The sequence below is a fragment of the Borostomias antarcticus genome (assembly GCF_949987555.1).
Source record: "Borostomias antarcticus genome assembly, chromosome: 8".
In the NCBI taxonomy this organism is placed as follows: Eukaryota; Metazoa; Chordata; class Actinopteri; order Stomiiformes; family Stomiidae; genus Borostomias; species Borostomias antarcticus.
Window position 1 is genome coordinate 20919944 of NC_140241.1, and position 18992 is coordinate 20938935.

The 18992-nt window shown below is 46.2% G+C and overlaps 1 protein-coding gene across 1 annotated transcript; it reads left to right on the plus strand.

Annotated features, from left to right (window-relative positions):
• Positions 1 to 332: 332 nt before the first annotated feature.
• atp8b1 (ATPase phospholipid transporting 8B1) lies at positions 333 to 18574 on the plus strand (the record flags this gene model as incomplete). Its single annotated transcript, XM_084442259.1, has 27 exons — positions 333 to 483; positions 808 to 905; positions 4234 to 4347; positions 5244 to 5342; positions 6492 to 6553; positions 7045 to 7117; positions 7249 to 7319; positions 7800 to 7882; positions 8429 to 8587; positions 9216 to 9304; positions 9487 to 9677; positions 10177 to 10385; positions 10838 to 10881; positions 11033 to 11189; positions 11700 to 11888; positions 12033 to 12145; positions 12285 to 12449; positions 12880 to 12991; positions 13212 to 13287; positions 13588 to 13720; positions 14192 to 14477; positions 14847 to 15070; positions 16099 to 16182; positions 16501 to 16746; positions 16885 to 17023; positions 17535 to 17665; positions 18347 to 18574. 27 exons carry the CDS (start codon positions 333 to 335, stop codon positions 18572 to 18574), a joined length of 3726 nt encoding a protein of 1241 aa, XP_084298385.1.
• Positions 18575 to 18992: the final 418 nt, after the last annotated feature.

Below are 18992 nucleotides of genomic sequence, written 5' to 3' on the forward strand. Positions count from 1 at the left end.
ATCCTTCCTTCCGTCTCTCTCTCCTCTCTCCCCCTGACCATCCATCCTTCTCTCTCTCCTCCCCCCTGTCCACCCACCCTTCCCTCTCTCCTCCTCATCCATCCATCCTTCCCTCTCTCCTCCCCTGCTCCATCCTTCCCTCTCTCCTCCCCCCTGTCCATCCATCTTCCCCTCTCTCCTCCCCGCTCCATCCTTCCTTCCCTCTCTCCCCCTATCCATCCATCCTCCCCTCTCTCCCCCTCCTGTCCATCCACCCCCCCCGACCCTCCATCCTTCCCCCCCCCCCCCCCCCCTTGTCCCCCCATCCTTCAGTGACCGCCCGACGCGTCGCCATGAGCCGCAGGCGAGCGGACTCCCAGGGTTCCCTGGGGCCGGACGACGAGGTCATGCCCTACAGCGACGACGAGACGGACGATGAGCTGGAGCCGGGCTCGGACGAGGGGCCGCCGAGGGCCGATCAGGAGGCGGAGCCCAGGCCCAGCGGTGAGTCGGATCCGGGGCCAAACGGCCCAGATAACGAGCGGGACTAGACTGGATCTCTGGCCGGAGGGGCTACACACCCGGTTAATCTCCAGAACCAGAGTTTGAGATCGTTGTATTTCAGTATTTTCCTCTGTTGCCCTCCTGGAGGTGGCCATTTTGTCTTGTAGCTCTCATTATCTTCTCTCTACACATGCACAAAAACGTCTTGAATATTGAGTAGTTAAGTAAATAAATGCATAAAGAGGAGAGCAGATTTGTCATTCTGACAGAACACTTCTGTGAAGCGTACTGGTGTTTGACCGTGCTCTCCCTACTTGCTTTCAGAGGCCGGCTGGTTGGTCAAAGCCAATGACCGGGGCTTCTGCAACCTGCCCGAGTTTCAGAAGAAAGCCTTCCTGTGTTTTAAGAAGAGCAAGTATTCAGTAAGTAGCAGCAGTCCAGTCCTGTCCAGTCCTCCCTTGTGGTCGGCGGGGCTGTGGAGCCGGCGCGGAGCTTTTGTCAGGAGAGAAACCGAAACCAGATATCTACTGACAGCGTCACAAAGAGCTGTGTTATACTAAAAGGTTCTAGTAGAAGAGTCACATTATTCTGGAGGTTCTCTGGTGGAAACCGTACCCTCCAATGCGATTGTTTAGCCTTAAACAGTCTTATTCTTAAACAGTCCTGTCCTGGTTCAAAGTTCTCACGGTGACACATTAGAAACTGGAAAATAGATTGAAATGTCGCTGTCTATATACAGACCTACTGTACAGTATGTAGTATTTAAAGAAGATCAGTTGTGTTTATGTAGATGTTTTTCCCCCTATACTCCCAATCTGACTAGACAGATTGGGGTTATAGACTAGCCTAGTCTAGACTAACAGTCTGCTCAGTCATTCATGGGACCTGGTGACAGTGACACAGCTCAGCCATGTTAAATGAGCGCAGTGACCCCAACGCCAGCGTTGCACTGGGGACTGACAGGTCTGTGTTGAGTTGCTGAGAGGTGTAACTTGATACCCCAGGTGAGGTGACCTGTACTGGAGCGTTGCATTGTGGGACAGAGTTCAGATGGCTATCGATGACTTCTTCTCTGCTTCCTACCTCTTTCCCTGCTTCCTAAATGCAGGGTATTAAAAACAAACGACAACAAAAACTGGACTTTTAGGTCACGGCTATTGACATTCAGTAATGTGATACTCTAATGTTCATAATGAGTGACAGTAGGCAACAGTTTTCAATATAAAATGCCAGTTGACAGTTTGTCACGTTTTTAATTTGATTTTGTAAACTCAAAATCACTAAGATTCTAGTGGAATTTTCAGAATACCTGAATTGACATCATGGAATCTTGGGCAAAACTCAAAGTTCTACAGCTACAATTAATTAAATTTGTTTAATTTGTTTAATTAAATTCATGTAGCATGGTGACAAAATGACATTTTCCATATATCTTGTTAATTACACTTATTCAGTATCTAAATGAGGCTTTAAATTTACCTTTAAACTGTCTCCCGGGTAGTTGTAGGTGAGTGCCTGACTGGCTAGGGTTGAGACTGTGACACAGGAGATGACCTGTTTGCTGGCCACTCCCCTGAAACCCATTTGTCCTGCTGAAGCCACACCCCTCCACCCTCTCCTGCTCTGGTTAGATGCACTTAACACAACCTCTGCTGTAACATTTAAAGTGGACAAAGACTGTTTGTCTACCTAAGGCCACTGAACATTATGTACCATGGTAGCTTCAATAAGTCATCTTCTTCATTAAGGGTGAGAAAATAATTGGGTTTGTTGCTGTGACTTGTTAGCCTGGCGTGGCCAGTCTGATCACGTGAGGTCATGGGCGATTTTATAGGGCGGGCACTTGCCCCCCCCTGATTGGACAGCCCAACTCTGCTAAAAAAAAATATATATATATATATACTTTTTTTTTTTCTTCACAATAGCGAAAAGAGCTATAAAAACAATTAACCACTTCATAAAAAAAAATAAAACTGGCAATGCTAATGAAGAAGCTACCACTCGAAATGACACCCCAGCAGGTGCAATCGAATGCAGAAGTGCTCCAGAGGCTATCGGAGCTAGCACTAGCACTAGCAAGATCACCATCGGCGAGGAAGCCAGCACCAGCAGGCAGTTGCAGTTTGATGTTGTGATGTTGGCTATGGCCTAGTGCTCGGTCATAAAGTCATATTGACATGCTCGTGGTGTCTAGATGAAGTTTGACCGTTCACACTGAGTCCCACTCGACCCGATATTGGTCGGGCCAATCACAACCGTTTATTTAAGATGGGACGGGTTTGTTAAAACGACTGTAACCGCTTGATAGGACGATAGGAAGACTGACCCACGTCTCGTTGCTCTGATTGGTTGTAGGTCTGTCCAGATTGTGTCCAGAGGCATTTTCTCTGCGAGAATTTGTTTTCCCTGGAAAGCCAAAAAACAAATTCTGCATTTCCAGACCCTCCACATCTTTGCAGATTGGGTGTGGCGAAGCCAGGATAAAGATCTCTATTGAGTTAACACGTGCAACTCCCCCCCCCCCCCCCCCCCCCCCTCCTTGAAGAAGGGTGTCCGTGTTTGGGGTTTATGCAAATAATCATCGGCCAGCAGCATGGAAAGTTCTGGAGGGAGGGAGAGAGAGAAAGGGAGGGGGGGAGAGGGAGGGAGAGAGGGAGGGAGAGGGAGGGTACGGAGGAGAGAGGGAGGGAGGGAGGGAGGGAGAGGGTACTGAGGAGAGAGAGAGAGACCGAGGGAGGGAGAGAGAGAGGGAGAGGATATTGAGGAGAGAGAGAGGGAGGGAGAGGGTATTGAGGAGAGAGAGGGAGAGAGAGGGAGGTGGTATTGAGGAGAGAAAGAGGGAGAGAGAGAGAGAGACCGAGGGAGGAAGAGGGTACTGAGGAAGAGAGGCTCTGACCAACATCTTAGGCTACATGGAAAGTGTGTTGAGCCACACCTAGTGCAATAAGACAAGAATAGTGAGACAAGGAAACTACTGCATATCACTTCTGAACAGCTGCCTCAAACATTCTGAAGCTGTGATGGTGGCCACCCTGTCTACAAGCCTGACCTGGGTTGAAATAAGAATACTATTATCAAATCAAATCAAACTTTATTTATATAGCGCATTTCATACGCAGAGGCAACACAATGCACTATTAGTTATTAGTTACTTTGGTGCAAGGAACATGGGGCAGGTTGTCCATTTGGCATTGGACTCTTTAAGGGTCAGACAAACCTTATTTTGGGCTTTATGTCCTTTTTAAGCATTTAATTTGTTTTTCACATATTTGACATGTTCCATTAGCCTGGCAGGCGTTGCCCTGTACCGTCCTACAGTGTGTGGGGCACCCTGTGGGGAGTTTGTGGGGCGGCTGTAGCTCAGTTGGAAGAGTGGGTCGTTCAGTGATCGAAGGGTCAGTAGTTCGAATCCCAGCTCCGACTATCCACATGTCGAAGTGTCCTTGAGCAAGACACCTAACCCCAAATTGCTCCCAATGAGCAGGTTAGCACCTTGCATGGCAGCTACCGCCATTGGTGTTTGAGTGTGTGTGAATGGGTGAATGAGAGGCCATTGTAAAGCGCTTTTAGTGCCGCTAAGGTGGAAAAGCGCTATATAAGTGCAGTCCATTTACCATTCATTCCAGCACACTCCTCTGCATCCCCGCATCTCAGAACGAAACTCATTACAAGAAATGTCCGTCCTATTTGAGTGAACTCGAGCTGCGAGTCGCGCTGTTCTCACCCCAGCGTTCTTGTTTTTGTCCCTAGGGGAACGCGATCAAGACGTACAAGTACAATGCTCTCACATTCATACCCCTGAATCTGTTTGAGCAGTTCAAAAGAGTAGCCAACCTATACTTCCTGGTCTTGCTCATCTTACAGGTAAGTCCATGCCTTCACACAATAGTCTCTTATTACTTATTACCGCTCACCAGAACCAGGCTTCAATCTCTCACTGATTCTCCACACAATGCTTTTAAACGATGACCACTGTGCCTCAAAGACCCTGTTTAGACAGGGTTTTTAAATGCGTTTTGGACGATCAGATCACGAGTGGACAGCGAGACACATCATCGTTTACACCTGTGTCTACCGTGTGTCTCCAAATGTGTCCAGCTGACCACTTGTGTTTGTGTATAGTAACCATAGTAACTCACTTTTGCCTGCGTGCGTGTCGCACAGCTGTTCCATGTAAACAAATCAGTCGGTTCACCGCAGATGTTTGAAGAACTAATTTACATATTAGGACTATTCCAAATGTTTTGATTGGTCATTTGCGACTTGCAAATGAGTGCAGGCTAAGATGAAAAAGGAGATAAATTATTGATGACGAGTTTTCCTGTTACGTCTTTGTCGGGGACGCATCAGGACACATTAGCGTTTAGACTACTAAAGATATGTGGTCAAATGCGTCCCAGACCACCTTGGCATGTGGTTTGAGGAAACGTTTCACAAAACGTTGCATTTAGCGCTGTCCACTTTGAATCTGATCGTTCAAAACGGATTATAAAACCAAGTCTAAATGAAGTCAGACTCAACCCCACTGATGTGACACGGCAGGTTTAAAATATTTTCATAGTATTTAAGTAGTGGTCTAAAGCCACGACACAACAGGGCCACTGCACACTGCACTGCAAGAGAGATCAGCAGACCCTGACTGATCCAAATAGACAGCACACTGTTACATCACATGATATGGTCTGTAATAAAAGTATAGGTTGTATGGTTTCTGTATGAACATTCTTATCTTAAAAAAAATAAATCTCTTTAATCATCAGATCATTCCAGAAATCACCACGCTGCCTTGGTACACCACATTGGTGCCGCTGGTCCTGGTTCTGGGAATCACCGCCATCAAAGACCTGGTGGACGACCTGGTGAGTCACGTTCGCTCTGGCCAATCGCAGCATCCCGCTGCTCTGATGTCACATCATAACACCATAGCCTATGGCTTGCCATACAAATTACATGTGAGCAAAAGATTGATGTGCAATATGTGAATTGATTGTTTATTGTTTATTTGTTTATTTCTTTGGGACAATGCACATTAATGGACTAGTTTACATGCACAGAGAGCTCTATATATGAACAAACATGTAAATATGCCGGATTTGGCTATTAGCTCATTTGCATCCACAGTCCCCAAACATACAGTAAAATAAAATACAATACATACAATAAAATACAATACATACAATAAAATACATCTAGTACAAATCAATTTAAAAACAAACAGTTGTAAATACAAGCATAAATAAACCGATAAAACGTCTCTTACCATCAACCAAATGTAATGTACTAGACGGCACTCTCAAACACAGTTATGTCACACCAAACATTCACTTTCATCCGCCATGTGTGTATGACGTCACAGGTAGGCAAAATATTTTCTATGACTTTGAGTTATTGTTCCGACTTAAGGGGGCATTCACAGGATTTTTCCCAGTCGGCGACCCATTTTTCAGATTATTCTGACGCCACGTGAACGCAACTTTACACTCGCATAGCGTCGTTACCCGATCCACAGACGGTGCTCTCTCGTAGGATCCACATGAAACAACTCCGATGCACTGGGGTTGTTTGGTGATGAGCCCTGTATAACGAAATAGTTTGATCCGTGCTGCTGATGTCATACTTGTAGGTCCTGCTGGGTCTTTCTTTGTTTTATTGTATTAATAGGGGCCTTTGAAATTGGCCACTTGTTGTATACTTTCTCATTTTACTGTGTTGTGTTATTTATTTTACTATGCACTTTTTTTTTTTTACCTGCACCTGATGTGAAGCACTCTGTGCATTCGTGCTGAGGGGGGTGCTATGCAAATAAACTTTTACTTATTTATTTATTTAGTTAGTTAGTTAGTTAGTTAGTTAGTTAGTTACTTACTTACTTACTTACTTACTTACTTACTTACTTACTTACTTACTTACTTACTTACTTATTTACTTATTTACTTACTTACTTACTAATAGTGGTGAAACTTCCTGATGTTGTGCTCACGCTCCTCCTGACCCTCCCCTTCTCACAGGCTCGCCATCGGATGGACAAGGAGATCAACAACAGGAAGTGTGAGGTTCTCCAGGATGGCAGGTCATTATCATAATGGGTCATCCTAATGTAAATTAGTAGCCAGTGTAAATTAATTACCTTCTGTAAATTAGTCCGTGGTTGTGCCTTTTTGTTGTCCTGTCTGCTGTAACACAACAATTTCCCCTCGCACACATCCATACTAAGAAGTGTTCACATCCATACTAAGAAGTGTTCACATCTGTACTAAAGTGTTCACATCCGTACTAAGTGTTCACATCCGTACTAAGTGTTCACATCCGTACTAAGTGTTCACATCCGTACTAAGTGTTCACATCCGTACTAAGAAGTGTTCACATCCGTACTAAGAAGTGTTCACATCCGTACTAAGAAGTGTTCACATCCGTACTAAGAAGTGTTCACATCCGTACTAAGAAGTGTTCACATCCGTACTAAGAAGTGTTCAAGGTTGCTCATTTGGGCTCCGCCACAGGCTCGGTTCCTGTCCGTCACAAAGTGCAACACAAGCTTATATCGTCTGTTTTCCAAACCAGGTTTCAAGAGTCAAAGTGGAGCGAAGTTCACGTGGGGGACGTAGTTCGTCTGAAAACAAACGATTTCATCCCGGTAAGACTATTTATCAGTTTGCAGGCGCAATGTACATCCTTACATACTTCTCATTACTGCAACTCCTCCAGAACACTCATTCGAATGCAGTTCATCATTGTAACGTTTTATTTGCGTTCACTTTCATTTAGGCCGACATTCTGTTGTTGTCAAGTTCCAACCCCAACAGCCTTTGTTATGTAGAAACTGCTGAGCTTGATGGGTAAGATATTTTAAATGGTAATTTGTTTGCCCTCGACCGTTCTGTTTGAGCTGTCATGTTTCATGTGTGTGCTAATAATTGCTCCATGATAAGATGAGAAAGGACATTAGGGGGAGGGGGGGGGGTGCTGTGGTTGTTGCTGGTGCTGTTACAATCAATCTAGTCCAGCTTTTAGACTCAGATTAGATAAGAAACACTTCTTAATCAAACACTGTCATTGCGCTCTTTCCTCTAAGCATGTTTTCTTGTACACGTAGGCCCTACATGTTATTTATTATTTATTAGACCTTTATTTAACCAGGTAAGCTTATTGAGATAAAGAATCTCTTTTTCAAAAGTGACCTGAGGTAAGCTTATTGAGATAAAGAATCTCTTTTTCAAAAGCGACCTGAACCGACATGGTCTGTTTTACCCTTAGGCCCGAGTGTATGTGTGAACTGACATGTCCCAACTGACGGATGTTCCGTTATCGCTTCACAGGGAAACCAATCTGAAGTTCAAATTCGGCCTGAAAGTGACTGATGAGAGGCTGCAGGAAGAGAGCCAGCTGGCACGTTTTGACGGTAAACGTGCGAATGTAACATCTCGAGGAACAGATATGCTTTTCAATAACGCGTGTCTGACTGTGTGTGACGAGCGCTGTGAGCAAAAGGGAAGAAGAGGATTGGGTGGAACCGTTCTCTGCTGCCCTCTCTTAGATAACTACCTTAGATAACTCTTAGATTTGAGGAAGTCACTAGAATAAGTTCCATCTTCATGACGTCTGGAGATACAAATCAACCATTATGTCAGCGTTAGGGAGCAGTCCCTGGTCGTTATTGGGGCACATGCATGTCCAGACTGACCTGACCGCTGTCGCCGTACCCTTCCTCACACACAGAATAAAGATAGACGCGGACCACACTCAAAGAAATGTCTTGAGTGCTGCCTTCTTCAGTGTGCATAGGAAGATGGCCGGATGGCCGAAAACGTTTTGTGTCAATAAAAATACACGACATTTCTTTGAGTGCGGTCCCTGTCCATCCTTATTCTGATTGCAATTTTCGGGACTACACACCAGTCTGAGCGCAACGGCATGTTATATTATTTCATGTCTTCCTCGCACACAGCCACCATCATCTGTGAAGAACCCAACAACCGTCTGGACAAGTTCACCGGCACCATGCGCTGGCGGAAGGACCGCTTCCCCCTGGACCTGGACAACATGCTCCTCAGAGGCTGCAAGATCCGCAACACCAATGAGTCTCACGGCCTGGTCATCTTTGCTGGTATGTACTGTCTTTGCTGGTATGTGCTGTGTCTTAGCTGGTATGTACTGTGTCTTTGCTGGTATGTACCGTGTCTTTGCTGGTATGTACCGTGTCTTTGCTGGTATGTACAGTGTCTTTGCTGGTATGTACCGTGCCTTTGCTGGTATATTCTGTATCTTTGCTGGTATGTACAGTACTGTGTCTTTGCTGGTATGTACTGTGTCTTTGCTGGTATCAACTGTGTCTTTGCTGGTATGTACCGTTTCTTTGTTGGTATGTACTGTGTCTTTTGCTGGTATGTACTGTACATACGTATACAGTACAGTCAGTTTTGTCCCAATTCCACCCCCTTTGCACTGAAAGCTCAAATAAACATTGTCTTGCATCCAGGGGTGTAGTGGTAAGTCCCGTGCAGTTTAGCCACCTTGTTTTCCCTCATTGATTAACACAGCTGATCAGAGAATAGCTGAGTCAACTCTCAGCCTCATTTTAAAGAGGCGGGTAAGCTAAGTTTAGTTGGGTTTATGATCCTCTACACCCCTGCTTGCATCTCTGGAGAGATTCATACACTTCCCCAGGAGCAGGGATGAAGTCACAGTTTTTTGTTTGTTGTTGTTGTTTAGTAATCAAACACTTGGTGTTGTAGGTGCCGATACCAAAATTATGAGGAACGGTGGGAAGACCAGGTTCAAAAGGACGAAGATCGACGAGCTGATGAACTACATGGTGTACACTGTAAGGTCCCCTTGTACTTCTGTTGATATGATAGTCCTAGTATGTACTATTATAATACGTAGCATATAGTATGGACATTCGGACACGGCCCTAGTATGTACCATCCCTCACTGATTTCCCTCCCTTATGCTCTCCATCTCCTTGTCCCCAACCCCCCCACCCCAACCCTACTCCCCCCCCAGATCTTTGTGGTCCTGATCCTGGTAGCGGCCGGTCTCGCCATCGGACACACCTTCTGGTACGAGGAGATCGGCAGCAAAGCCTGGTACCTGTTCAATGGGAAGTCCCAGTCCGCCTCGTACCGCGGCTTCCTCAGCTTCTGGGGGTACATCATCGTCCTCAACACCATGGTGCCCATCTCCCTCTACGTCAGGTGAGGAGAAAAAGACCGACTCCCTACCGTTGTCCTTTCTGTCACTCGCCGTCACGGAGGACCTGTTTTGAATGCCGCTTGTCGCAAACTCGCAACGCAGCCATAGACACTTAAAAGTACCTAAAAGACACTTAAATGTACTTAAAAGTATTAGCTTACATTAGCATTAACTACATTTGTGAAATCGTACTTTTTTGTGAGGTGAAGTGGGGAGCCACCATCATTCTATACCAGGCTGAATGGATTTTTAAGAGCGCAGTTCAGTTGACTTGTGCCTTGTGACTTGTATTATATTAGTTCTAAAATGTCTTTCTATATTATGTCTTTTACCAGGCTTTAACATCTAGCCCAGGGACTGCCGCTGATAATTAGCAACCCTGTTAATGCTGGCATATTTACAGTTTTTATTCATGCTTCATGTCTATCACTGTGGATTGGTATGCACTGTCCCTGCTCAATTAAACTCAATAAAGTAAAATGCCTGTGCTCGGGGTTCCAGTGTGGAGGTGATTCGACTCGGCCAGAGCAAATTCATCAACTGGGACCTGCAGATGTACTACGCTGAGAAGGACACACCAGCCAAGGCTCGCACCACCACCCTCAACGAGCAGCTGGGCCAGATCGAGTACATCTTCTCAGACAAGACCGGCACCCTCACGCAGAACATCATGGCCTTCAAGAAGTGTACCATCGCAGGCCGCACCTACGGTAGGACTGAGTTTTAAAATTAGGTTGTAAATGGGGCGGCTGTAGCTCAGTTGGTAGAGCGGGTCATTCAGTGATCGAAGGGTCAGTGGTTCGAATCCCAGCTCCAACTGTCCACATGTCGAAGTGTCCTTGAGCAAGACACCTAACCCCAAATTGCTCCCAATGAGCAGGTTAGCACCTTGCATGGCAGCTACTGCCATTGGTGTGTGAATGTGTGTGTGAATGGGTGAATGAGAGGCCATTGTAAAGCGCTTTGAGTGCTGCTAAGGTGGAAAAGCTCTATATAAGTGCAGTCCATTTACCATTTAAATGCTCATAGGCTGTTTTGTTGAAAGTATGTGTCCTAAATGATGTCCTTAGTCCTGTGTGTCTCCCTAGTATGAGACTTTTAACCTAAAGAGTGTATGGGCTGACTTCATGACACGACAACATGATACCTTGTCGTCTGACAGGTAACCCAACCACTGCTGAGGGCGTTTCTCTAGACCGGGGAAGGGTAAGTTTGCTGTTCATCGGAGCGTCCTCGGAGTAATTTGTATTGTATTGTCAATCCTACGTGTCTAACATCAAATCAGCCCTTGGCCGAGATCTTGGGTCCGTGACGCGAGCATGACAGGTGTTTTCCTCTGTCGATCGTTGTTTTGTAGCCTGTCGACTTCAACTGGAACAAGTATGCGGACAGGAAATTCCAGTTTTTCGACCATTCACTCGTGTCCTGCATCAAATCCAGGAAGGACAAGGAGGCACTGGAGTTCTTCAAGCTGCTGTCTCTCTGCCACACGGTCATGGTGGAGCAGAAAGAAGGTGAGCAAGGCCCCGCCCAGAACCCCCACCTGACTCCTCCTCCATTCATTCATTCATTCATTCATTTATTCATTCATTCATTTTTATTTGTTTCACTCATGTTAATGCAAAACTCCAGACAAGAAAAACAAATTGATGATCATGATGAAAACTCAACTCAGTTTACATATTTCATGATCGAAAAGGAGCAGGAAGAACAAAAATCATATTTTGCCTGCCCCTTACTCAAAACATCAACCATAGAAATAGATGGTCTGTCAACTACAGATACTTAATAACCATTATTTAATTAACATATGAGAATTAAACAAACAAAACAAAAAATCAAAAGCCATAGTCTACCTAATAATTCACTATTAAGTTGGTAAAACTATTACCTGACATCTTCATAAAGTCTACTTATTCATTATACATTTTCTCAAACTGAAATATATTTATACTTATAAAGTACCCTCAGATGTTGTAGTTATGTCAGGTCATATTTTATTTGGTTCACCTGTACATCCTCAGATGAGCTGGTGTACCAGGCTGCCTCGCCAGACGAGGGCGCCCTTGTGACCGCCGCCAGGAACTTCGGCTTCGTGTTCCTGTCCCGCACCCAGGACACCATCACCATCAGCGAGATGGAGGAGACCAACACCTACGAGATGCTGGCTCTGCTGGACTTCAACAGCGACCGCAAGCGCATGTCCATCATCTGTGAGTGCTTCTCTAACCTACCGTTTTTCACCCCCAGGCGTTTCTTGAATTCTCGTCGTCAGGTCCTAGTGCCTGCCTTGTTCTCTGGCGCCGTCGGCGCTCACGCTTTTGGGTAACACCCCGCGCCTTCTCTCCCGCCCACAGTGAGGTTCCCCGACGGACGCATCCGTCTGTACTGCAAGGGTGCCGACACGGTCATCTATGAGCGTCTTCACCCCAGCTCCAGATACAGGGAGGACACTCAGACCTCTCTGGACGTAAGTCAGCTACCGACGTCCACTCTGAGAGAACGGACAGGACTAGGGACAGTTTCCCTATTTGGCGTTTACAAACAGACACACACGGTACGTATTTCCTTGTGTAGTGACCCAAACCCTAACCCCCCCTCCGCTGTAGGTCTTTGCGAACGAGACCTTGCGGACTCTGTGCCTGTGCTACAAGGACATCAGCAACGCCGAGTTCAAGTCGTGGGAGAGAAAGCACAAGGAGGCCAGCGTCTCCATGGGCGACCGAGAGGCAGCCCTGGACCAAGTTTATGAACAGATAGAAAACAACCTGATGGTGAGACCCTTTTCTCCCGATGACAGGATCACATGACTCAGCAGTAATTAGCGTGTTCCTTCTTTCGCTCCTTCGTCCTTTTCGTCATCCACTCTGCTTGAATAATAAATGATAAATGGAATGCACTTATATAGCGCTTTTCCACCTTAGCGGCACTCAATGCGCTTTACAATGGCCTCTCATTCACCCATTCACACACACATTCACACACCAATGGCGGTAGCTGCCATGCAAGGTGCTAACCTGCTCATTGGGAGCAATTTGGGGTTAGGTGTCTTGCTCAAGGACACTTCGACATGTGGACAGTCGGAGCTGGGATTCGAACCACTGACCCTTCGATCACTGAACGACTCGCTCTACCAACTGAGCTACAGCCGCCCCTCCTGGTCGGAAAATTATCCAGCCCTTGTTTGTCTGTGTCCTTCTGCAGCTGATCGGAGCCACGGCCATTGAGGACAAGCTGCAAGATGGAGTTCCTGAGACCATCGCCAAGCTGGCCAAGGCAGACATCAAGATCTGGGTCCTGACGGGTGATAAGAAAGGTATGTCTCCATGGCCACAAGTCTGGAATTATAATCTCTGTTACTATACATGAATAGAATAGGGAACTATAATCGGCTCTCTTGACTTTGTTTACTGTTGATAAAGATCGAGAACACCTTATCTTGAATTGCTAACCACGTCACTGCTGATTTTAATGACGTCTGGACTGGTGAAAAAAATAGTGTCCTCAATAATAAACCAATAATTTTCTTCACGTAGAAACTGCTGAGAACATCGGCTATTCCTGTGAGCTGCTCACCGATGACATGCAGATCCACTACGGAGAGGATGTCAAGTAGGTTTGACTCATGTTTGAGTTTCACAGAGCTTGTAGGGTTTGTGAATGAGTGTACCTGGGTCATCTGGCCCTCATGGCCAATCTGATGGGGGTTCTGTTGGTGGTTCTGATGTCAGTTCTGATGGCGGTTCTGTTGGTGGTTCTGTTGGCGGATCTGTTGGTGGTTCTGTTGGCGGTTCTGATGGCGGTTCTGATGGAGGTTCTGATGGCGGTTCTGATGGCGGTTCTGATGGCGGTTCTGTTGGTGGTTCTGATGGTGGTTCTGTTGGTGGTTCTGATGGTTGTTCTGTGTGACAGTGTGAAGCTGGGAACGCGCCAGGCCAACCGCAGGATCGTAACATCCGGTTTCGGCCGCAACCGGAAGACGGTCCAGGAGCCTTTCTTCCCCGAACCCGGCAAGAACGCGCTGATCATCACTGGAGGCTGGCTGGTGAGTGTTCCGCATGCAAGCAAGCAAGCAAGCAAACACAAACACGGACGGACGGACGGACGGACGAAAACAGACAAACAAACAGACAAACAAGCAAGCAAGCAAGCAGACAGACAGACAACAAAAACAGACAACAGAAACAGACAGACAACAAAAACAGACAGACAGACAACAAAAACAGACAGACAGACAACAAAAACAGACAGACAGACAACAAAAACAGACAGACGGACAACAAAAACAGACAGACGGACAACAAAAACAGACAGACGGACAACAAAAACAGACAGACGGACAACAAAAACAGACAGACGGACAACAAAAACAGACAGACGGACAACAAAAACAGACAGACAACAAAAACATAGACAAACAACAGACAAATACACACACACAAACAAACAGAGGCTTCATTACACGTACTGACTAGCTCTTCACTGAGATGTCTGAGGCCTGCCTGTTCCCTCCCAGAACGAGATCCTGTACGAGAAGAAGAAGAAACGCCGTCGCCTGCGGCTGCGCCGGCTGGGCAAGAGGCCGCCGTCCTCCAACCCCCAGGACGGCCAGCCCATCGACGACTGGGAGAAGGAGATGCGCCAGGTGGACTTCGTGGACATGGCGTGCGAGTGCGAGGCGGTCATCTGCTGCCGCGTCACGCCCAAGCAGAAGGCCAACGTGGTCAGCCTGGTGAAGAAGTACAAGAAGGCGGTCACCCTGTCCATCGGGGACGGAGCCAACGACGTCAACATGATCAAGAGTAAAAATAAAAATACAACATTATATATACTTTATGGTTTATATGTACCGTAGTAATTGGAGTGATTGACACATGGAGGTAACTACTGTAACTACAAAGAATAACACTTAACCCCCCTATTGTACCTACCTATTGTATTTTAGATTGCTATTCTTGCACTTTGCCTTCACTAGATTATGCTCTTAGTCATTTGTTTTAGAAAGGAGATGCACTTGTGAGTTCTGGCAAGTAGTAGAACATTGGCTTTTCCTACATTAAATGCAATTATTGTTAGCCGCTTTGGATAAAAGCGTCAGCTAAATGACTAATGTAATATAATGTTATGTAATATAATGTTATGTAATGTAATGTAACTGCTGTCTCCTGCAGCTGCGGACATCGGTGTGGGCATCAGCGGTCAGGAGGGGATGCAGGCGGTGATGTCCAGCGACTACGCCTTCGCCCAGTTCGCCTACCTGGAGCGCCTCCTGCTGGTCCACGGACGCTGGTCCTACATCCGCATGTGCAAGTTCCTCCGCTACTTCTTCTACAAGAACTTCGCCTTCACCCTGGTCCACTTCTGGTACTCCTTCTTCAGCGGATACTCCTCCCAGGTGAGGTTTTCTCTCTGGAGGTGCTGGAGGAGATACCATCTCAAGCTGTTTGTCTTTTATTCACGGGGCACCTGTCTATTAGCTCCCAGTGTGCAGACTAGCACCTTGTATGGCCTGCTGGCGCCGTGTGTGTGTGTGTGTGTGTGTGTGTGTGTGTGTGTGTGTGTGTGTGTGTGTGTGTGTGTGTGTGTGTGTGTGCGCGCGTGTGTGTGTGTGTGTGTGTGTGTGTGTGTGTGTGTGTGAATGGGTGAATGAGAGGCCATTGTAAAGCACTTTGTCCCTTAGGGGTGAGAGAAGCGCTATATAAGTGCAGTTTAAGCCATTACCATTAGCTTAACACTCAACCTGTCCCCGGAATGAATGCAACATGTATGTCGACAAAGATCTTTCACTCTCGCCGTATAATTTTCTTCTTGCTGCTGCTTTTTATGAAATCAAATAATTATTAATTCATACACTGCACTATAACTTTTATTCCTGTATTTTATTTTTCCTGCATTTTGTTTTAAATTTCCTTTTTTTTGCATTTCGTTTTATATGACCTTTTATGTCTTTCTTGCAGTTTGTCTTGGTGCTTTTAATGTCTCATGTAAAGCACTTTGAATTGGCTTGTTGCTGAAATGTGCTATACAAATAAACTTGCCTTCCCTTGCCTTACAGTAGGACATATGTTTTTATAGTTCCATGTGTTGATGCAGTGGGGCGACTGTAGCTCAGTTGGTAGAGTGGGTCGTTCAATGATCGAAGGGTCAGTGGTTCGAATCCCAGCTCTGACTGTCCACATGTCGAAGTGTCCTTGAGCAAGACACCTAACCCCAAATTGCTCCCAATGAGCAGGTTAGCACCTTGCATGGCAGCTACCGCCATAGGTGTGTGAATGTGTGTGTGAATGGATGAATGAGAGGCCATTGTAAAGCGCTTTGAGTGCTGCTAAGGTGGAAAAGCGCTATATAAGTGCAGTCCATTTAACATTTACCATTTGATGAGCGGAGTGATAATGCTTTTTTGTTCTCTCGTCAACTCCCCAGGTTGCTTATGAAGACTGGTTCATTACCCTTTACAACGTGTGCTACAGCAGTCTGCCTGTCCTCTTGGTTGGTCTGTTGGACCAGGTAAGTCCGACTCAGCGTTAATTAATGTCCTGTAGTATTTCTATACTACTTGGTAATACGTGATTATATAAAAAGGTAATCAGGCACAAACTTAAATGTTTCTTGTTCTTACAGTGGCTGGAAATGTAATATTTGTAAAGTGCTGTGATGTTTGTAACATTGCCTATATTTTCCCAATAAAAAAAACTAACAAAAAAAGACCGACTCAGCAAGTTCCAGGAATAAACATCAAACGCCGGACGATTGCTCAATCAATGGCACTGCCAACTCACCGTGATGACGTCTAATATTGACTTTACCATATCCTCTTCCTTCAAGGATGTGAACGACAAACTCAGCCTGAAGTTCCCCAAGCTCTATCTTCCGGGCCAGCAGGGGGCGCTCTTCAACTACAAGAACTTCTTCGTCAGTCTGTTCCATGGGATCTTCACCTCACTCATCATCTTCTTCATCCCCTACGGAGCCTTCCTGCAGACCATGGGCCAGGATGGGGAGGCTCCCTCCGACTACCAGTCCTTCGCCGTGGTTACCGCCTCCTCCCTCATCATCACCGTCAGCCTGCAGGTAGATACAGCATTATTATGGGATGTAAAACACGTTCTCGTCAGGACAGTTCATCGGGCTTTTGTCCAGAAAATAATGAGACCGTGAACAACAGGTTGAGTATTCCTCTTATTCCTCTGCCTCCTATGATCTCAACAGATATCTCTGGATACGTCGTACTGGACGTTTGTGAACTGCTTTGCGGTCCTTGGCAGCATAGCGATATACTTTGGGATCATGTTTGATATCCACAGTGCTGGAATTCACGTGATCTTCCCATCCGCTTTCACCTTTACTGGTAAGTGTAATCTCCATGTACTGAATTGTGTTGTTGTTGTTGTTGTTGTATTGTCTGTGGTTAACAGTGTTTGTCTATTCATACTGTATGACTCGACCTACTTTAATGCAAACAACATTTCAGATTTTCTGCTCTCTTCTCCTGGAAACATACTATCGGTCTCAGACAATAAAGACAGTAATAGATGGTAAATGGACTGCACTTATATAGCGCTTTTCCACCTTAGCAGCACTCAAAGCGCTTTACAATGGCCTCTCATTCACCCATTCACACACACTCACACACCAAAGGCGGTAGCTGCTATGCAAGGTTCTAACCTGCTCATTGGGAGCAATTTGGGGTTAGGTGTCTTGCTCAAGGACACTTCGACATGTGGACAGTCGGAGCTAGGATTCGAACCACTGACCCTTCGATCATTGAACGACCCGCTCTACCAACTGAGCTACAGCCGCCTCCCCCCTTCAGATGAACTTCCAGTCTGAAAACACATTTTCCTACTGTTTCCCACCAGGAGTGGCCTCCAATGCCCTGAGACAGCCCTACCTGTGGCTAACCATCATTCTAACAGTGGGCATCAGCCTACTCCCGGTCATCTGCATCCAGTTCCTCTACAAAACAATATGGCCGTCTGTGGGAGACAAGGTGAGTCTGAACCTGCATCTACCTCCTCCTAACAACAACAACAACAACAAATATTATTGTTGTTGTTATTACTGTTATTATTATTATTATTATTATTAATAATAAGAATAATCGTCATCTGTTTAACTATCCCTTTGTTAGGGCTCTGTGTGTTCTGCACACCCACTCCTATACATACCCATAAACCATCTGCAAGTCTTTTAAAACCTTCACCCCCATGCCTGTACATATACAGTACACACCCATACACACATACATGTTCATTACATACTCATACAACCATACATGTACATATACACACTCATACCTGTACATACACACCCATACCTGTACACCCATACATGTACCAGGGTTAGGGTTAGGACCAGCTCAGTGGCCTTGTGGTTAGAGTGTCCGCCCTGGGACTGGGAGGTTGTGAGTTCGATCCCCGGCCGAGTCATACCAAAGACAAAAAAAATGGTATCCATTTCCTCCCTGCTTGGCACTCAGCATCAAGGGTTGGAATTGGGGGGCTACATCAGCAAATGATTCCCAAGCGCGGCACCACTGCTGCTCACCGCTCCCCCAGGGGATGGGTCAAATGCGGAGAACAAATTTCACACACTCAGGTGTGTGACAATCATTGGGACTTGAACCTTTTAACCACATACCCACACACGTGTTTTAAACCTCCACCCCCAGGTCCAGAGGAACAGGAAGAAGTACGAGATGGAAGAGGAGGAGAAAAAGAAGCCGACGGCGTTCCAGCGAGGCCGGCGCTCCCGGCGCTCCGCCTACGCCTTCTCCCACTCCCAGGGCTACGCTGACCTCATCGCCTCCGGACGCAGCATCCGGAGGAAGCCCACCGCGCGCAGAGAACTCCCAGAAAGCATCAGGGAGCGCCCTCCAAGAGAGGCGGAGAACATATGACGGAACACGCCCTGTTGGCCTAACCCCGCCCCTCTGAGCACAGACTCTTAACACGCGGAAAGCACAGCAAAGACCGCCTTTTAATGGGGTGTGATGTTATATAGGGAATGTATGACAGACGGTACGTTTATCTCAGGATTTTAAGGCCTTGTTCTTGTCTCCCTCTCTTGGATGATTGGGGCATTGCTAATCGCTGCGCACACTCCGCATCTGAAACAGTCGGTTTGTTGGCTAGAGCTGCCCATCATGTACTAGCTAACATGTAAAACTATGCCAGTAAAACTATGCCAGTTGCACAATGTCTTTGGATCTTGGGAGATTAAGATGTCTTAATTTAATACATTGTGAATATTATTGGTTTGTCTTTTACATTGTCAACTGTCAGTTGCGTACTTGCAGAGGGGTGTCGTTATGATTC